The 21,128-nt window shown below is 36.7% G+C and overlaps 1 protein-coding gene across 1 annotated transcript in view; it reads left to right on the top strand.

The window, feature by feature from the left end:
- ADAMTSL1 (ADAMTS like 1) overlaps positions 1-21,128 on the top strand; it is a 400,901-nt gene that overhangs the window by 162,467 nt on the left and 217,306 nt on the right. Inside the window, exons 8-9 of the mRNA XM_090274075.1 lie at positions 12,166-12,277; positions 15,599-15,737. Of these exons, the coding sequence (XP_090130201.1) occupies positions 12,166-12,277; positions 15,599-15,737 (251 nt within the window). The remainder of the gene's footprint in view (positions 1-12,165; positions 12,278-15,598; positions 15,738-21,128) is intronic.

Here is a 21,128-nt window from a genome sequence, read left to right as displayed (position 1 = left end):
TGTGATAGGCAGTGAGGTTGGATGGAAGAAGAGTTCCAGAGTACTGTTCTCTCTCCATCTGCGTGGTAGCTTTTTTTAATCCAGTCCACCTGCCAGCCACATGAACATGAGTGAGAAGCTATAAACCATCAGAGAGAGCTCACAATAGACATGATGCTGTAGGTAGTAAAGTAATTTCAGTTAAACAAACAAATACAGGCATACCTCGGAGACATTGCCGTTTTGGATCCAGACCACCGCAATAAAATAAGTATCGCAATAAAGCAAGTTGTAATCCTTTTGCTGGTGGAGGGTCTTGCCTTCAATTTGTAAAAAACACACCTGTAAAGCAAAATAAAGCAAAGCCCAATAAAATGTGGTATGCCTGCACAGTAAAACATTGAGAGATGTCTTTATGTTTTGAAGTCCTTAGCGTACTGTTGAATAAACCACTTATACTAATTTCTCTATGCCCTAGGGACCTTGCAAGAGTTAATACACATACTGAAAATATAGAATTGAATTCAAGTAATATTATTCACATGTGAATAGGCCACCGCATTATTGAATGTATTTCATATATCCAGCTGCCTTCTACACATCACCGCTTGGATGTCCCACAGACACAATGAGCTCAACGTGTCCAAAACTGGGCCTGGCTATCCCCAAACACCTACTTTATTTTCTTTATTTCTTATCTTGTGGAATAATACACTGTTTACCCAGCTGAGTCAGAAAACTTTGATTCACACCAATTTCTCCGTCTCCTATACATCCCTCATTAGACAGTAAACTTCGTCAGTTCTACCTCTATATCATCTTTTACAACTATTCTTCCTTCTCCATCTTTAGTCCTTTGTATTTCTAACCTAAACTGATATCATCAGCTCTGAATTAGTTTTCCAGCCTCTGATCCATTGCCCATGTTTCCTTCAAAGTAAGTTTTCATTGCCCCTCACCTCCACCCATTGCTTTGGGATTGAAATGCAGATCCAGAGCATAGCATATATTACACTCAATAATCAGGGCTTTGTCTACCCTTCCAACCTCACCTTGGACTTTTCCTCTCCTGTTTCAACCAACTGGCTGGCTCACAGATCCCCCAGCATCTTACAATCCCAGGGCTAATTACCTTGCATAATGCTCTGCCCCTTGTCTGAAATGCTCTTATCTTTTCTCCTTCCATTCACTTCACTAACTGATCATTGTTCTTCAGGATTTTCTCCATCCAGAAGCATTTTGCAACTCAACCCAGCATTCCTGTTTACATTACATCTTCCCAGTGTGTGTCCCTTGAGGGCAGGGACAGGATTGTATTTGTCTTCATATCTTCATAAGAAAACAGTAAACACTACCAAGTGTTAGATGAATAAAGGACTTCAGCTGCATTGCAGTTGATGAAGTGGGACAGATGCTGACATCTTCCTGTTACCTGCAGTAAACTGAGCTTTAGGGAAGTTAAGGTAGTTGAGTGACAGGACCAAGCTCATCCTGATGACAAACCAGGACCAAAATCACATCTCTTTACTTCTGGCCCAGAACTCTTTTCAGTATTCTATGTTGCTTCTAAGACTATTTTGTTTTTCTACATGTAATACACAAATTTTTTTTCAAACGAACTTTAAAGAAGTTTTTGATACTTTCAGATACTTGCCACCTGTATATATTTTCATTCAGAAACAAGCTGTCATTATAGTGATTTTTGCATTATGTGTCCTGTTTGGTGACCTAGCTTCAGATTGCAACTGAGAGAAAATTAAGGTTTCATTAGAAAATATCAAGATCAAATAAATGTAAAGTTATTCTAAAATTGATTATATAATTTTTAAAATCAGTTTATTCAAACTTGAAAATGAGTCAGATTATTTAAGAAGATATAGAGAAAAAGGAGAAAATTACTTTTGTCCCAGTGATTCATAATGAAGAAACTTGTTCTCCCTAATTTTCCCTAGGAAATAACCAAAAATAAAAGATTATTATTTGATTTTTTATTGTCTTTTATAATTTAGGTCTTAGAAAGAATACATATAGTTTGTAATTCATTTTCAGTAACATTTAAAGTGTAGTCTCTTTTGCATAATATATTAATTTAAGAAATGACTTCCGAATAGTGTAGGAAAGGGTGAAGTCAAAGAACTTATATGCAGGACCCATGGACATGAACTAAGGGGGGTGGGATTGCTGGAGGGAAGCGGGGTATTGGGTAGAGCAAAGGGAAAAAAATTGAAACTACTGTAACAACATAATCAATAAAATATACTTAAAAAATAAATAAATAAATAAATAAATAAATAAATAAATAAATATGTTTTCATTTGAAAGTTAAAAAAAAAAGAAAGAAAGAAAGTACACCCTAGCATTTATTGATGGGCACGTGATTATTGCTGAATAAATGTTGTTACACCTTAAAAAAAAAAAAAGACTTCCTTTTTGAATGAGATACATAGGAAATGGTTGTTTGTCAACATCCTCATGAAATTTTATTGCCAAAATATAATTTTTATTTATTTATAAGGAAGAAAAACTTTAATTTTTTTATGAAAGGAAAATTTTTTTCACAGTGAGAATCATAATATATTGCCATTGGTTCCAAAGTTTTGTTTTGAAATCTCCTTTAAACATTAAAACCAGACTAAATTACTATCTTGCTTCCTAGGGAAGCATGTCTTCCAAAAATTTAAACTTCATGCATTGACTGTATGAACATTTTTGGCAATGCTAACACAGAGTGGTATAAAGGATAAGCTCTCTGGAGTTTTGTCTGTTCTCCTGCTTATTGGATATGTAACTTCCAGTACATTGTTTTACCTCATTGAGCTATTTGATCATTTGGGAAAATGGTGATAAAATATTCCCTATAGTCTTTGTGAGGAATTGAGTCAGATAGTGTGTACAAGGTCTGTCCAGAAAAAGTCTAGCCATTCTTAATATAATGAGAATGGTTTGCATGACATTGATGTAACCTGGCAGCCAAGGAGAGTGGACTGAAATGTACATGTGTGAACAATGACGACTTCACTGTACTAGTCAATAGTGGTGGTAGACACCATTGAGTGCACATGAGTACTGTGTGGTCATTGCAATCAAGATGACTGAGCAATTGGAGCAACAAATCTACATCAGATTTTGTGTTAAGCTTGAACATTCCTCCATGGAAACTATTTGGATGATTCAGAAGGCCACAGCTATGAGCAACTGGTGATTAGCAGCTTCATCATGACACTGCACCTGCTCATGCATCACATCTCATGCAGAATTTTTGGTGAAACATCAAATCACCCAAGTGACTCAGCCCCAGTACAGCCCAGATTTCGCACCCTGCAACTTCTGGCTTTTCCCAAAACTAAAACCACCTTTAAAAGGGAAGAGATTTCAGACCATTGATGAGATTCAGGAAAATACAACAGGGCAATTGATGGCAACTGGGAGAACTGTGTGAGGTCCCAAGGTGCCTACTTTGAAGGGGACTGAGGCATCATTGTCCTATGTCCAGTGTTTTTTGTATCTTGTATCTTCTTCAATAAATGTCTCTGTTTTTGATATTACATGGCTGGATACCTTCTGGACAAACCTCGTATAAAAGCATATAAATCCAAATTACTGCCTTTCTGAAATGCTTTAACTTCCCATCCAATTTACCACAATACTCTGTCTACTCAAGGGCAGAAAGCGGCTTCTCTGAAGATGGTCAATTTACAAATTGTATACCCAGAAACAACTTTCCAGGTGTAAGACAAATGGATGTGAAAGCAGACTGGCTGTGACATCTGTCATTACATTAATTTTAAGGGGCAACTGGCTATTGGCTGAATGACTTTCTGGCTTAGTATCTCCTTCCCCTACCAACCCATTTGCATACTTTCTGAAGCTGCTGGCCCAATAGAAGATAATGACTTTCCCAGAGAGAAGAGGGCCTTTTTTAGTTATGGTTTATTCTTTATTAGAACTTCCAACTTAGTTCTTCTTGTGCAAGCAACTTAGGTATATTTATACATGTTCAGTTTGTGTCCAAGTTTAAAATTTAAGAAGAAAGCCATATTAGAGAGAAAGAAAACTGACTGATGAGAGAACCTAAGCCACCAAATTTGCAGAAATACACAGCAGAATATTAAATAATAAGTGTAATTAGAACTAAGAACACTGATTTATAATTCATGCACTGATAACTGGAGAATAGTTATTTTCTACAGAGGATAATTTGCTAAATACATTACATTTTTATAGTTGGAGAATTTGGTTAGAAAGATAAGCATCATCTTGGGAATGCAAATGCCATGGTTTCCATGGTATCACTTAGCATGTTAGGCAGAGATGATGCTTTCATGTTACTTTCTGGACATCCTTGAGCATAACCCTGTACATAATTCCATGCCCAAATATGGCATCTGCCTTTTCCTAGATTATAATGCCATTTAAGAGATAACACACTGGATAGGAAATGTTGCAATAGTGATGCATATTATGCATTACTAAAATAAAATGGACAGAGTAAAAGCTATGCATACTTGCTACAGGCTAATGTGGTTAAGAAAGCCTTTGTGAGATGGGCAGCCGTAAATCTTGGGTAGGATTCAAATAATCCTTTTCTCCACTGGAGGCTGAGCTTTGGCAAATGTTTAAGCCCAGGTTGGTTTTGCCCTTCCTCCCAGCCACACCGTACCAGTCAACCTGTGCTCATGCAAAGGAAAAATCATTGTTGTAAGCCCAACATTTTTGAGAGGAAAAGTTTAAATTACTGTAGGAAATAAAAGAAGCATATAATACATAGTGATTCTTTTTTTTACCCGATTTTTACAGGTAGCAATCCCGCCATAAATATGCTTCTTTGTGCTAATGGAGTCCAAGAGTTTAAAACTCAGTTCATTATAATATACTGAATTTCTTTTTTTTAAGTATATTTTATTGATTATGTTGTTATAGTACAGTAGTTCCAATTTTTTTTGCCCTTTGTTCCCCTCTGCCCAGTACACTCCTTCCCTCCAGCAATCCCACCCCCCCTTAGTTCATTTCCATGGGTCATGTATCTAAGTTCTTCGGCTTCACCCTTTCGTATATTATTCTTAACATCCCCCTGTCTATTTTGTACCTACCAATTATGCTTCTTAGTCCCTACACCATTTCTTCATTTCTCCCACTCCGCCATCCCAGCTGATAACCCTCCAAATGATCCCCATACCTATGATTCTGTTCCTATTCTGGTTTGCTTAGTTGGATTTTGTTTTTATTTTTTAGATTCAGTTGTTGATAGCTGTGAGTTTGTTGTCATTTTAGTGTTCATAGTTTTGATCTTCTTTTTCTTAAGTAAGTCCCTTTGACATTTCATATAATAATGGCTTGGTGATGATGAACTGCTTTGGCTTCATCTTGTCTGGGAAGTACTTCATCTGCCCTTCCATTCTAAATGATAGCTTTGCTGGATAGAGCAATCTTGGTTGTTGGTTGCTTTTCATCACATTGAATACTTCTTGCCAGTCCCTTCTCGCCTGCAAAGTTTCTTTTGAGAAATCAGCTGATAGTCCTATAGGCACTCCCCAGTATGCAACTCTCCTCCTCTCTCTTGCTGCCCCCAGGACTCTGTCTTTATCTTTCAATTTTGGCATCTCAATCATGATGCATCCTGGTGTGGTCCCCTCTGGGTCCAGCTCGCCCAGGTCCCTCTGTGCTTCCCAGACCTGTATGTTCATATCCTTCGCAAAATTTGGGAAGTTTTCCTCATTTTTTTCAATTCTTGCTTCCTCATTCTGCACTGATTGACTGTTTTTTTCTTCCTTATGTTCCAAATCATTGATTTGAATCCCAGTTTCCTTCCCTTCACCATTGGTTTTGTGTGGATTTTCCTTCATTTCACTTAGCATAGCCTTCACTTCTCTTACGCGTTTGCCATACTCAAGCATATCTGTCAAGCCTGTGAGCATCTTTATCACCAGTGTTTTTGAATTCTGCATCTGTTAGGTTGTCTATTTCCTCATCTGTTACGTTGGCTATCTCCTCGTCGCTTAGTTCTCCCACTGGAACCTTGATCCATTCCCTCCTTTGGTCCATACTTCTCTGTCTCCTCATCTTGATAGGCTCCTGTGTTTGTTTGCCTCCGCGTCCCAGGTAGAGCTGCCGCTCCTGTTATGTTATAAGGGGCAGAGCCTTAGGGATTCGTCAGTACAGGGTGACCTGTTTCACCAGGTTGTGGCGCTGTGTGTGGGGGAGGGATCCAAGAGGGAACAATGCTGCCTGCCCATCACTCACCCCTTTTCCAGGCACCTCTCCCACTTCCGCACTGGATCGGCACCTCTCTAGCTGCTGCCCTAGCCATCATTCCCAGAGTGGGTGGGTCTGCGGACATTCTAGGACCGTGGGGGCCCTTAAAGCAAGTGAACTCTGCTGAGACCGGCAGTTTCTGCCTCCACACCAACCCCCACTGGTCTGCACAGTCAGAAGCAATGAAGCTTGATTTTCCCCGGTGCTGGGACCGTGAGCTGCGCAGTCTGGTGAGGAGCTAGGAACATTCCCCAGGTGTCCTTCCTGACTTTTTAAAACGTGTAACTGTGCTTTCTGCCGCCCTGCCACTGCCGCCACTATTGCCACCACTATACCGCATCCTCTCCGCCCCAGATCTGCCCCTCCTACCTGGCTGGAGGAGTATTTCTTCTTTATATCTTTGTTTGTTGGACTTCCATGCAGTTTGGTTTTCTGGAACTTCTTGTTGTTTCTAGTTTTGAGGTAGTTGTATTCCTTCTTAGTTGTGGAGGGAGACGCAGTGTGTCTTTCTATGCCTCCATCTTGGCCGGAAGTCTATACTGAATTTCTAATTGGGTTTCTTATGTGGGGGAGAAAGAAACTTTCCTCTACCTTCCTAGTTCTCTTCAGCTGGTGTAATAGTTATATCTACATGAGGCAGATTAGATTAATAAAGGAAAATAACTAATTTTAATCCCATGTACATATGGGAATTTCACATACATGAGAAAGCCAAAGGCCCCACATACATGAGTGGTTCAGAGATAGGAAGTTAAAATAAGGTATACATGGCATATCCTGGGGCTTTAGAGGGGAGGAGAGTCATTTTAGGATGAAAAGAGCAGATGTTCAGATAGTTTTTCCTGCCATGTAGATAAGTCAGTTAGCTTTGATACTCTCTTATTATGGACATGGCCTCTAACTTAAATTATTTTAAGTAGTGGTGGCACAGCACAAGGGTTTCTTTTGAGCCTGCAGGGTCTCAGTTATCTTTAGTTCAAAATAATCCATATACCATAGAGGAACATCTTGGGATGACTCCTTCTGTACCCCTACACCAATTGTTTTACCAATTGCACAGCTAGCTTTAAGATTCAGAATCAGAGAACCAGTGTTGAGAGTGGCAGACCTTTGCCCAATCCTAGCTCCCTTGGTTCCACTCTGGTCATTTGTTTTCTGTCCTCCTTTTCCCTCTGACACTGAGGTCATTCTTCCCATAGACTCAAGTCTGCTCAGCCTCTCGGCACCTCCTTCCTAACAAACACTTCCACTTTTTTTTCCCTCAGCCAGCATTATACCCATTGTTTCCAGAGAGGCATCTCTGGCCGACTGCCCTGCTCAAGGGCTGTGGGCAGTAAATCCATAACTAACAGCTCGCATGCAACCCTAAGCCAGCGGCTTGTGGGCTAAACTGCTGTATCTCCCAATATCGATGTCTGGAATTCTAAGAGGACTGGGAAACCCTATGAGAAATGTAAATGTAAAGTTAGATGCCAACAATTTTTTATCATTATTTTTACTGAATAATCCATAATCTTGGTCAGTATTTCCAACTGTTGAAATTGTCAGGTATTTGAAACAGTGAAATAGTTGAATTTATGTTTCATTCCAATAATAACTAGCATTTTTACAAGCCATTTCTACTCTACTATATTACTATACTATCAATGAAGGAGAGTGGGAAGTATTGTTGGGTTGTGTATAACAATACTGCTTTTTTTCATGGACTTTAGCAACATTTTATTAGCATTATTAATTTTATCAACAAGAAATGATCAATACCATCTTCAAGAAAACTGGTAGATATATATAAAAAGATGAAAATTATTGGAAGAATTTGTCACAAATAGTATTTGAAAGGATTGTGATCATTGTATAATGCATTTGTTCGTTCATTTATGTGTGCATTTATTCAGCAATTGTTTGAACACTTACTATGTGCCAAACATTGTAGATGATGCTGAAGAAATAGTTGTGAGCAAGATAAATGGTACCTGCCTTCATAACGTTTATAGAATATGGAGGAGAAGGGCAATAAAATAACAATTATATCAGTATTAAGTATTTGTAAATATTTAACTGCTCTAAGGAAGACCTTATGGTTGCTGCATATTTTGAAAGCCCATAAAAGCATTTTAAGTTATTTTTACAGTTCCTTGAGGATTTGCTATCACCATCAACCACCAGAACAGCCCCAAATTTAATAGACTGAGACATTTAATAAATAGATTCACCTGTTCTCCAGTTTATTCCCTTTTGAACAGGCATATTGATTGATTTCTACCGTTTTCAAGCACAGTCTGGTCATGACATCCCTGGCTGCCCTGAGGCCGGTGTGACCGAGTTGAAAACCATTGTGGGCCTCAGCTCAGAGGCTCTTGGGAGCCTGTCAGTCCTCAGCTCCCTTCTGTCCTCAGGCCAGAGCAGCAACTCAACTGCAGCCAAGGAGGAGTGGGAGGACCTCTGAGTACCAGACCCCTGCCCACCTTTCTAGGGGAGGGGGGAATTTCTGCATCGAGGAGAGAAAGGAACCTAGTTAAGGAACATTCCAAGGTTCACAACTAGCCCTTTCCCCAAATGAGAAGAAAAAGGTATAGCATTTAGTCATGCTTCATCTGAGAGTCTTTTTGTGCTTGATATCTTTAATTGCTTTGATTTTTACATGGACTTAAAGCTCAACCATTACCCACATACATACTCATACTGCCCTGCAGTTCTGTTATGACAGTGCAGTCAGTTGCTATGGAAAGTGACCGGTTTTTGTCTCCTTTCCTTTCAGGGTGAGAAGTCATTAAATTGAATTAGAAACACTGAATCATTTTAATTACAGGAAGAAAAGCTTGATTCAGAACATTCTTTTTGCTTATTAACTTAAGGGGATCGAAATTACCTATGCCAAAGGTATTTAGCTTCTTTAAACAGAATTCTAATCTGTCAAAGTGAAGCTTTCCTACTAAGACCTGATATTTAAGCATTTAGCATTTATGAAGCTTCAGAGCTAATGATAACAATGGTCCCAGCATCCCAGAATTAATAAAGCCCAAAAAAGGGAACACAGTGGCTCATCTGAGTAAGCAATAATTAGGCCATCAAAGTTAGACATTACATTAGTTAGCCTCTTCTTTTTATTTTTAAACATTCTGCTACTTTAAAATGGAAAATTAAGAAGATATTGAGAAGAGAGGTACAAGGGTACTGCTAAAGATAAATGCCTATATCTTCACAGCACTAACAAAGATTGCTTGGCACCATGAAAAGAATGGCAGCTTTAGAGACAGGCACACCTGAATTCAAATCCCAGCTCTGTTTTTTCCCCAGCTGTGTAGCCTTGACCAAGACACTTAACCTCCCTGAGCCTTGTTTCTCTCATTGTAATGCAAATGTGGAAGATAATACAGGATAATTTTAAGATTAGATTTAATGTAAATAAAATGTACCCTGCACAAAGGAATGTATTTAGTGCTGATTACTGGGGAAGGTGTAACTGTTATTAAAGGAAGAAGATGATGACAGAGCAGGGAGAAGCAGGAATGTTATCTGTGTAAACATAATACCAATCTGGGGTTAGGGCCTGTTCCCTGTTTCTTCAGAATCCTTGTTATCCTCTGCAGCCTAGGTGTTTAATCCAGTTATCAATCTCTTTTCAAATCTGGACACACAGTCTCAGCATTTATTGTCCTTATATGTCACTTTTATTGAATTCATTAAGAACAATATTCTTCCTAAGCTGCTGATTTTTTTCCCTTCAATATGGTATTTAGTTACCCTCTCTCTTGACACCAGGTCTCCTTGTCTTTCATTGCTTCCTCTTAGAACACGAGGTACATTTACTCGTAACTAACAGGGAGCTGAAAAAAGACTGGGTCAGCAAGCCCAGACACTATACAAGTATTCTGGAACAAGGTTTCTCCAAGTACTTTGATGTTATATCCTGCTCATTTTGATCCCCAACCCCAACTTTCCTAGGACTTAGTCTGATTTTTGGCAACCCCAAAGGGACCCCTGCTAAACAATTCATCTTTCAGGATCTAAGCAAATTTTCTGGCCCTTTTATTTTTCATGGAGCTTGGGTTCAAATGAGAGCCTTCTTCTAATAGCTTTCCAGCATGATAACCACACATCTCTAGAGAGCTATAGGCTTTTGTGAGCTTTTGAAAAAAAAAAAAAAAGCTTTCCAAAGAATGTGATTAATACTACATCCCTAAGCAAGCAATTAGATATCCTATATCTGACACACTGGACTGAAAAATATTAATCTGTATGCCATGCTCCCCTTTTGTGAAAGGTATTGTGTTGCTTCAGCTGTTTTTGCTTTAAAGTAGGGAATTGTATCACTGTTTATTCTAATTAGGAAAGACCTGGATGCACCATAGGTCAGAACCCCAGCATAATATGAGGTATTCTATAGCTTTTCTCTCTTTCTTCTTTCTTCTTCCCAGCTCATCTGGATTTTCTGAGGAATATGTCCATATTCTCATCAAAACTCCAAACACCAATCTAGGGGTTAGAATCTATCCTCTGTTTCTTCGGTGTCCCTGATATCTGGTACATCCTGGGTGTTTAGTCTAGTTGTTAAATTCAGTAAGAGAAAAATGAGGCTATCTTTTTAAAAGAATCTGAAGGCCGAGTCTATCCCTTTATCCTAGACAAAAGGAAGTTGGGACCATGGTAAGGCTTGAAAACATCAACAAAGACTTTGGCCACATGATTCAGCTGATGACACTTCTCTGATTCCTGTAATGGAGTTGGAGTAAGACAGCAGTTCTCAACCTGTGGGTCACGACCCCTTTGGGGGTTGAATGACCCTTTCACAGGGGTCCCCTAAGACCATCAGAAAACACATATATAATTACATATCGTTTTTGTGATTAATCACTATGCTTTAATTATGTTCAATTTGTAACAATGAAAATACACCCTGCATATCAGATATTTAATTACAATTCATAACAGTAGCCAAATTACAGTTATGAAGTAGCAAAGAAAATAATTTTATGGTTGGGGGTCACCACAACATGAGGAACTGTATTAAAGGGTCATGGCATTAGGAAGGTTGAGAACCACTAGAGTAAGAGGTGGTCCTCTCCATTGTGCATGACCTTCCTTTAGTACAATAAATAGTCCAGGCTTTGCCCTTGCCCAACTGTCTAAATGTTGTATCACATGTCATTCTGTCTTCAAGAAATCAAGGCATTGCTCTTGTTGGGCACCTTTTCCTTCTTTTGGTGTGCGTATATTCTCTCAGCACTGTATTTTTAAGAACCATTAAAGAAATATTGCCTCACATCCTCTCTTTTCAAAAAAACAAAGGAGTTATAATTTCCATAAGACATTTTTTTTTTATGTATTTTATTTCATACTGTAAGTTGGTGTTTTTCGAAGTTTGGTTCTTGGACTATCTACATTCAAATTGCCTGGATGTCTGGGTTTGAGCCCAGGAATTTGCATTTTAGCAAGATTCCAATCCATAACTTTGCACATTCAAATATATAAATCATCAAGTTGTCAGGCAACTTCATGTATGTCTCTGAGTGAGAAGAGCCACTTAATTCTTTACCTCTTATTTTTCTTACTGAAAGACAGTATCTTTCATTTTTTTACAGCACATAGCATTTAAAATTTTCTTAGAACAAGTTGTTTCTGATCCTACATTTTAAAATCCACAAAATTTTACCTGTTATACCAGAGAGGTTGGAAGTAAAAGAGGGTGATGAACTACATGGCTTGGGATAAGGTTGTACTGGAATCACAACAGAACTAGGAAGGTGATGATAGTGACGGTTAATGCAACGAGCATTCGCTGGAGCCGTGGTAAAGTGGGTGACATTGCCAGTTCTCTCCCAAAGCACAGCCACAGACCACCAGTACGATCACACTTCCTTTCAAAGTTGCTAGGGACCCAAAGGGCACCTCCCTGTTGCACCAGTTGCTCCACTTTGCTGTTGTCTCCTACAGATCCGCAACTCAGGGCCTGCTAACAGCACAGTCCAGTTCATCTTCTATCAGCCTATCATCCACCGATGGAGGGAGACGGATTTCTTTCCTTGCTCAGCAACCTGTGGAGGAGGTAACCGTGTTGTTCGCTTAGTCTGAGGCACTTCTATGAGGGAAGACTTGGCTGCTATGAAAGTAGAGTACTTCAGCAGAGAAGAAATGTAGTGTTGTGGCGGATCAGATCCTTTCTTCCGAATTGGGCCAGATCCTATAGCTCTTCTGTAAGGCAGATACCTCAGTCTAGATACACCATAAATATTTTCTGTCTGTGGAGTGCCATTGGAGGAAACAGCCTTTGCCCCTTTCCTTGATTCCATGGGAGGACAGGACAAGAAATATTTTAACTTGGCAACGGCATGGCCTGGAATAAACTACCATCTGGTTGAAGTGAACTTACTTGTTCAGGAATCAAGCGAAGAGTGTGTATGTGGCCTGCTATATGGCATGATGAGTCTGAAAAGGATTAGAGATTAATTTAATTAAAGGAAGTACTTTATTATCAGGGGGGAAAGTTATTTTTCAGTGCTACCTCATCATCCATGCAGTAAAAAGAATGCCACTTGCCTTATTTATTCATAAAAACACATCTCTCTTGAGAAGTCACCAAATGAATTTCTGCCTCTGCTCCATCACATCTTTAATGTGGGCAGCATTTTGTGCTACTGGAAAGCCCCCTCACACCCTGTCTTTTCTGCTCTTGATACTTTTAAAGGTTACATAATAATTTCTTTGAATTATTTCATAATTTATTTAGCCATATCCTTACAAAAGATCATTTAGTTCACTTAAAATTCTCTATTATAATGTAATGAATAACTTAATACCTAAGTATTTTTCTCCTTTGAAATTATTTCCTTGAAATGAATTCTTAAGAGTGAGTTTCAGAATTTTTGTGGCTATTGGCATATATTACCAACATTTTTTCTGGAAGGGTAATAAGCAGTCTACAAATATTTTAGTTTTATTTCCCATCTGAGCCAGTATTTGTGGGTTATCATTTTTTTTAAGTTTTGTTAATTTAATGGATATAAAATTGTATGTCTATTCCTTTAAAAATGAGCATATCAAATAAATTCTGGCTGCAACTTCATGGAGAGGTATCACTAGATTATATTTTGACAAGAAAAAAAGAAGGATGACACCTCATAATGAAGACAAATGATTATCCATTAATTTTTGTAAAACAGTTAAGAACACATGTAATTCCTCTGTGGCTGTGTAGTCTACATCCACGTAATGTGAACAAACCACTGAACATGAGGTTCTATATAGCAATGTGAGAGTTTTAGCTTAAAAGGAATTAATCAAAAATCGATCAAATGCTTTTAACTTGATTATTAAATAACTGTTCTCTCAACATCTTAAGCATTTCAATAAAATAGTATTTAAAAGTGAACAGCCAACTGCGTTTATGTTCCATGGAAGTATGTTATTTTGATTCACCTATTAATGACTAGCATAGGAAATGGTTTCAAAGTGGGAAATCAGAGAATATATTTTTCTTCTTTCCTTTTTAAATGGAAACAATGTTTTGAGAGAAATAGCTCTTCAATAATACATCCACTATGCCAGTTTCACATATAGCTGCTGTTGGAGTGTAGTTTCAGTAAACTTGCTTGCTATATAATAAGACAATTTAATGTTAGATTCATATATATCCCACCCCCTTGGGCCTTATTTGCTTCACATGGAAGGGAAGCAGTAGAACCATAAACAGTTTTCAAATGTTTTGAGCTGACAGACCCTTTCTTCAAAAAAAAAAAAAAAATCTGTCTTGGAAACCCAAATTAAGGGAATACATACTGCTCAGAATGAAGATGGAAGATATAGAGACCAGCCTTCATGGACCACAGTTTTAAGAAATTATCTCTAAATTCCTTTTTATGTTTCTGGTTCCAGATTCAACTGGTTGACTGTTTTGCTAAGTGTAAAGAATTACTATTCCAAATACCTTGGGAAACTTTAGAAAACACAATTATCTGACCATTTTTGGTAATTTATTTAATTTATGTCCTAATCTTTGATTTAATATATTCTAGAATAGCTTCAAAGCAACATTTTATGCTGACAAATCAGGATTTTTTAAAATCACAGAATCAAATTAATAATTTACTTAATACTGTGCTCACATTTTACTCACTACTTGATAATTTCTGTTCTTGAGTAAAATTATTTTATGGAAAATTATAAAATGGATAGCTTATCATAAACTCATTTGCTTCGGAATATAAAATAATTGAAAACTAAACATATATTTACTTGTATGAAATATCATTTTGGTCTTTTATTTTCTTATAAAGCAAAAAATTAAATGGAACATGTGTTCTTACCCATTAACTTTTTGTGCTTTTCATCTTTACACTAAAATTGTTGAAAGGTCTTTTTTTAGGTCTTTAATGAACATTTAATTTTTGTGGGTGGTCTGAGAAAACAGCCTCAAGCCAGTAAACCTGGTTTATAAAACTTCATCTGATTTTCTAAAAATGTTTGCAAGACTTTTAAGTACTCTAAATCTGCCTTTCTTACACATAAGTTTAGCAATACAATATTCAACCACATGCTAGATAACATATATTTTGGTGTTAATTAGGGTTAGAATGATTTTTTTTTTAAGTCTAATTTTTTTTCAAAAAATCTATGTACATTTATTTTCACCCCAAGAATCTAAGTCCTCATCAGCACCCCACCAGAAATCCACAAGACAAGAAAGAGGCAGGTATAAAATATAAATCACATTATAAATAAAATTAAGTATTACTCAACAATACTTTTTTTTAAGGGGATTCTCTAAAAAGTGGAAATTTATGCATGGTAACTAAGAAATATTGGCTAAAAAAGAGAAATGAAAAAGGATTTGGGGTGAAGCAGAAATTACACAGTTGGAGTCTTTTTTTTTTTTTTTTTTAAATCTGTAGGAAACCTTGTGATTCGTGATGGCTACTATTAAGGTCTTAATGTGCTATATTCCATTGCCCCCCATTGACCAAGGGGAGCAGAATTGGGGTTTATTTATTTATTTTGGGGAGTTTTTCTTTCTGGTGCCCCATGTACAGTAGAGTTAATTTTGCATCCTTGTATGAGAGGTTTAATAAATAAATACTGATGATCTCTTTGGGAGACAGAATCTGTTTTAGGCTTTTAGATTATACAAAACAAATTGATAAAAATAGTTATTATGACATTCTCTTGTGTAGTTCAACCTCTATAGTATGATTTGAGAGGTAAAACAATATTTGAGGCCTATAAAAATGAGTTTTCCATTTATTTCTTTTGTCCTCAAAATGACTGGCACATTGGGGAAGAATTTCCTGAATGTGAGATGGCTAAAAAACATAAAGAAATACATTATATTGGCATGCGCCTTTAAGCTCACCTGTATGGTTTGATACCACAGGTTACCAGCTGACATCGGCTGAATGTTATGATCTCCGGAGCAACCGTGTGGTTGCTGATCAATACTGTCACTATTACCCAGAGAACATCAAACCCAAGCCTAAACTTCAAGAGTGCAACTTGGATCCTTGTCCAGCCAGGTCAGTCAAATTTCTCAGTTCATCTATTGTAACCATAAACAAAGTTTCAAATAAGCTTCTTAAATTAAGTTTTTAATTAAAAATAAGTAAATGTTGCTGTCTAGTATCCATTTCTAACCATGTGTTATTAGTACCCATGCTTCTTGTTCTTGCTGTCTGATGCCCTCCCAGGGTCTACAGGTTTCCATTCATAAAGCTACAAGTGAAGCACTCTCAGCCATTTTCTCTTCTATTTTTTCATTATGGTTACTTGTTTCTCTCCTTAACAATGTCCAGGCCAATAGACCTTACAAATGTGATGGCACAATGTTCTTAGGATTCTTTCCATTTCAACTCTGTCCCCTAATGGGTGGCATGATCACAGTAGACCCATTCAGAGTCACAGCTGACCCATTTTCCATACTGTTCCACTAGAATCAAAACCAGTCTTAGAACAGTTCTGTATTTGAACAAACTCAGCCCTTGTTAAAGAGAATGCAGGACTTATTTTCAACAGTCAAAAAAAAAAAAAATTTAAGACCTTTTTAATAAGGAGCTTTAAAGAGACACTAGACACTTTCACATATTTGCTTTCTGGTAACCATATTGGCCCTCAATTATTTGCAGGATCAAACATCAGAATGACAAATGAAATATCTCAGATGAGTAATCATAGTAGTGCAAGTCAAGAATCTTGTCATGAGTGTAGTATTTGCCTTTGTAGCTGCAACACTTCCTGGGAAATCTTTTTATTGGCTTACTCATCCCCAATATATGAGAGAGGATATAAGAAACCACTTCTCCTACAAAACTAATCATGAAATCCAAAAGACAAATAATTCTTTCCCAAGTTCCTTTGATTTCTGAGAAATACCTCAATATTATTTTTAAAAGCATAGTTTACCAAATACATATGCATAAAACAGAACTTGGAGTAGTTAATACTACATGAGCAGTGTGAGTGAAAATCATTCTATCTTTGAATTGTAGGCAATGCAAATTTTGCTTTCTGCTTTTTAAAGTTTACTTGTACTCTCTCTGTCTCACATTCATAAATTCTAAATTCTACATATGACATAAAATTACCTATTTCATATACCTAACTCATGCAAGTGAACTCAGAGTGACAGGTTTTTATGCAAGAAACAGAAAGAATGGGTATTTTATAATTATATAATTCAGGTGCAGATTAATTTAGGTCATATAATGCCAGAAAATTATGTATTAAAATTGTATATGGTATAAAAATTGAATGAACTATCAGAAGTTTGCTTAGATGTATTTATTTTGGAAATATTAAAGTATGAAGTATTATTAGCCAAGATAATTATACCTAATGTAATTCAACCCTAGTTTAAAGTTATTCTACTTATGCATTTTTATCCATATCTGTACCAGAAAGACCAATGCATGAAAGGCATAGTTAACCCAGTTTAGACAGGTTGGCTCATCCATAGAGAGACTTTGAAAGTCTTACACAGACTTTCAAAAAATGTGTGTATTTTTAGGAATAATGAGGGATTCCCTTCCACAACTTTTCCCTGCTGGAAAAAATAAAATAATAAATTCAACAAACAGATGACCATGGAAGACAGTTGTAAAATATAAGCATTACATTAACCATCTTAAGAAAGTATTTATAATCAGAAAAAAATATATGCAACTTTTCTGGCTTTTGGTTTATAGTATACCTATATTCTCTGTTGGAGTAGTATTTGTGGCCTATTTCTTAATATCCAAAAGCAAAAGACCATTTTTATCGAAAGAAGTTTGTCTGTGAAATGTATGCTTTTCTGCATCCTATGTTATTTTAAAACATCTAATACAGCACATGTATAAATGTTGGGACAGGTGGCTATTTAAAAAAGAAAAGGAGAAAGAAAAAATAAGTTAGAGGCACATGTCAGGAAGCTGCTTTTTTATTTCAGAAGTAATTAAACAAAGCTGTAAAAATTAATACTTAGCAGTAAGAGAAGTTTAAGAGGAATCTGCTTTAGGAAATGTAGATATGCTACTCTAAGGTTAAGATACTTCAGAATTGCTGCAAAATTCATTGAACTCATTTGCATGCCTGGGATCAAAGCAGCCGTTTAGAATTCAAAGAGAAAATATAAGAAGATGGTCTGAGAAAAGAAGATAAATACACTATAGAATAGGTCTGCCCTCTCATCAGACATAGCAGAATTAAACTGGCAAGGAACTGTTTGCTAACTACAGATTAAACTGTCTAATAATAAAATCGGGAGTGACACAATGATATTAAACCAATACCTTTGTATCCAAAATTAGAAGCCCACAAAAGGGAAAGCATAGATAATCTTAGTATAAATAGTCACATATTTTTGAATTCCAAAAGAAATTTATTTTATCTAGCCAATGAGACATTGTTCATTTTACATGTATTAATTAGACTAGGATTTTTGGCCTACTATATATTATGTGAGGACAAATGTCATTCAAATTGCCACATTTATTCCCTATCAAGATTGGAAGAATCACAGACAGCAAAAAGGCCACTAAATAATTAAGTTTGTAACCCTAGGTTTATTATTTTACCCTTCTGGGCTTCAGTTTTCTCCCCCACAAAATGGGAATAAGAAGAGTATTTGTTGCATTAAATTAGTGGTTTTCAAACTGCGCCTACAGAACCTGTTGTTCCACAGAGTTGCTTTGTTAAATTTCCTTTTATATATTTTGAACTATCTAAATAATAACTCACAAAATGTATTCAAATATGTGAAACTAATTTTAACTTATTTTAGCTGTTTTCAGGTGTTGTAACAACTGTAAATATGTTATACTACCAAAGTAAATGCTTTTTATTCTCATCATTAAGTTCTTCAGTTATGTCAGTTTCATTGAAAAATTAAGTTTCCTAAGATTGCAAGGTGAGCTGTAAAAATTATTACCATTAGCAACTACTTCTCTGTGATAATGAGAATTTTTCATTACTATATGTCTATAACCAAAGCAAAGTGGATATGACAGCCATTAATCATAATCCTTGATATCCAATTTTTCTGTTTACCAAATAGCCTCCCTGTTGTCATTAATTTGCTTTAAAATAAGTAAATATTATATATTTGAATTAATGAACGACATCACTTACTCATTCACTCACCAACAACATCCACTGGCTTCCATGGTTGTGGATTGATAAAAAGATCATTGGCATCTAGACTATTCTTTTCAAAATAATTTTTATGTTTTATGGCTTTTTATTGATTCTTAATGATAACTTGAAAATGTTGATGAGTTAAAAAGCTATGATGAAAACAGTAAACTCACTAATAATCCCCAGTGCTCACAGATAACTCTGTTAATGCTTTTGCTGTATTTTTTTATATTGTCTATAGCTCATAACACAGATGAAATCATACTGTATACAGTAGACACTTGGAATTCAGTGACTTGGTGTTCTTGGTTTCTACTACTTTAATTCAAGCTTGAATGTCCGTGGCATGGAGTGAGTTGACATTTTGCTAAGACAGGAATTGGAGTCCCTTACACTACAAGACCAGCAATTGAGCCTACCTGACAGCTGGTAGTTCCATCCCAAGAGAGCTTCGTTGCTCTGCTGGTGTCATTTATGCAGTCATTTTTCTGAAGTAATATAATACTTTGCTTCCTAGACAAAAAGGTCTCAAAAAAGAAACCAAAACCTAATGCTTATAATGGGAAGAAATAGAAAGTGAAGTTAAAATTTATTGGCTTTCAGCTAAAATTAAGAATGTTTTTTACTGTTGACTTGGAGCTATGACACCACTAATCCCATCATATGCTCTACATACACAGGGTAGCCTATGTTCTGGTGGTATGCCAACTTGGGCACTCCCAGAAGTCCAGAGGCATGCCCCTTACCACCCCACCCCCCACTTTGTATCAGGAAGCCACTGCATGTTTAATTTGTTTTCTGCTTCATTACTTTAATACTATATATAGTAGGAGCCCTTTCCTAAGTAGCTAAGACACTTGAAATCTAATCATATGTAATATTCTCTGTTGTGCTTGCCACACTACAGTCATAGCTCTGTCTGACACTGGGGACATTATTTTTAATGCAGTGCCTGCAGGCTTGTGCAATTGTTTGTGTCATTTTTGCCTCTTGGGTAAAGGATAAAGTCCATCATGTGGCCAAAATTCTCAAAATGTATGTCTATGCCTCAGCAACAACTAAAAAGGCATAGTTGTATGTCAGCTAATAAGCACCTTGTATTTTCAGAGTGGCTTTAAATGTAAAATAAGCTACATCTGGCCTTATATATCTCAGTCTGTGAGACTGGTAAGACTATTAGCCTGTCTGGGTGTAATTGTGCAGATATTATTTGTGAGAAAATCAGAGAACCACCTTTTCAGATATTTTTAAAGGGGGCTTAAATTGGCAAAAAGGTTGGACAAGTGAAAAAAGCTGTCACTCATCACACGATCATGGTCTCAATCATTAGTAAACAAATCTGTTTCTAGCTGAAACTGCCTTCAGGTTCCCCCTGCCCTCAAGGAATCCAGAACTATAGTCCTAAGCAAATGCCCAAACTTGTATGCCCCACACAGCATTGCTTTGGGAGTTCCAATGGATTTATTTCATCCAGCTATATTTAATTTGACAGAAAATTGTATAAATCATCCTGGCCAGGGACCAAATCATGAACAAAATCTCAGAATTGAATCCTGATGCAACTTTAAAGAAATCATCTGCATTTTAAGAGACAGGATGTGTAGTGGACTTGTATCAATGAAAACCTGGACACACTAACTAGGTGCCTAACTAGTCCAATGGTGATGCAGCCTGGTGGTTAGGAAGGGAACTTTGGAGTAAAACAGTCTGGCTTGGGATCCTGGCTCTGCTACTGACTAGTTGGACAGCCTTTGGCAAATTATTTCTTCACACTAAGCCTCAGTTTTTTCATCCTATGAAGCAAAGATAATAACAGTTCTTACCTCATAGAGTTGTCATGTGGAATAAATGGCACAATACATTTAAAGAGCTTAGCAGAGTGCCTGACACATAAGCACTCAATAAATGTTAGTTGCTGCAGCTATTATGACTAAGATCATGATAATGATAATATTAATGTTACCTCAGAGAAACTTCTAAACTCTAGAAATCGGCTTTCTCCCCTATGAAAGGAAAAAGATAAAACTCTAGAATTACCTATGGATCTAAAGAGGTAGTTCTTTAGTTCTTATTTTTACAATAAAAGACAGAAATCCCTAGGAAATATCTTTATAAAAGTAAACCACATTTATCAGATTTTTAAAATACATATAATAACCATAAAAAATTAATATAATCATCATCTCCTGCAATCCCAGTATGCAAATGTCCAATAATCCCCCCTAAACCTGCTGTGAGACATTGTCATATAATTCACATGGGGTCTATGCCATGTTCTCTCCAAAAAAGAACTCAGT

This window comes from Furipterus horrens, unplaced genomic scaffold (genome assembly GCF_987537825.1).
Source record: "Furipterus horrens unplaced genomic scaffold, mFurHor1.1.pri manual_scaffold_4, whole genome shotgun sequence".
Lineage (NCBI taxonomy): Eukaryota > Metazoa > Chordata > Mammalia > Chiroptera > Furipteridae > Furipterus > Furipterus horrens.
The sequence above is the reverse complement of the archived record's forward strand: the minus strand, read 5'-3'. Positions and strand labels throughout refer to the sequence as shown.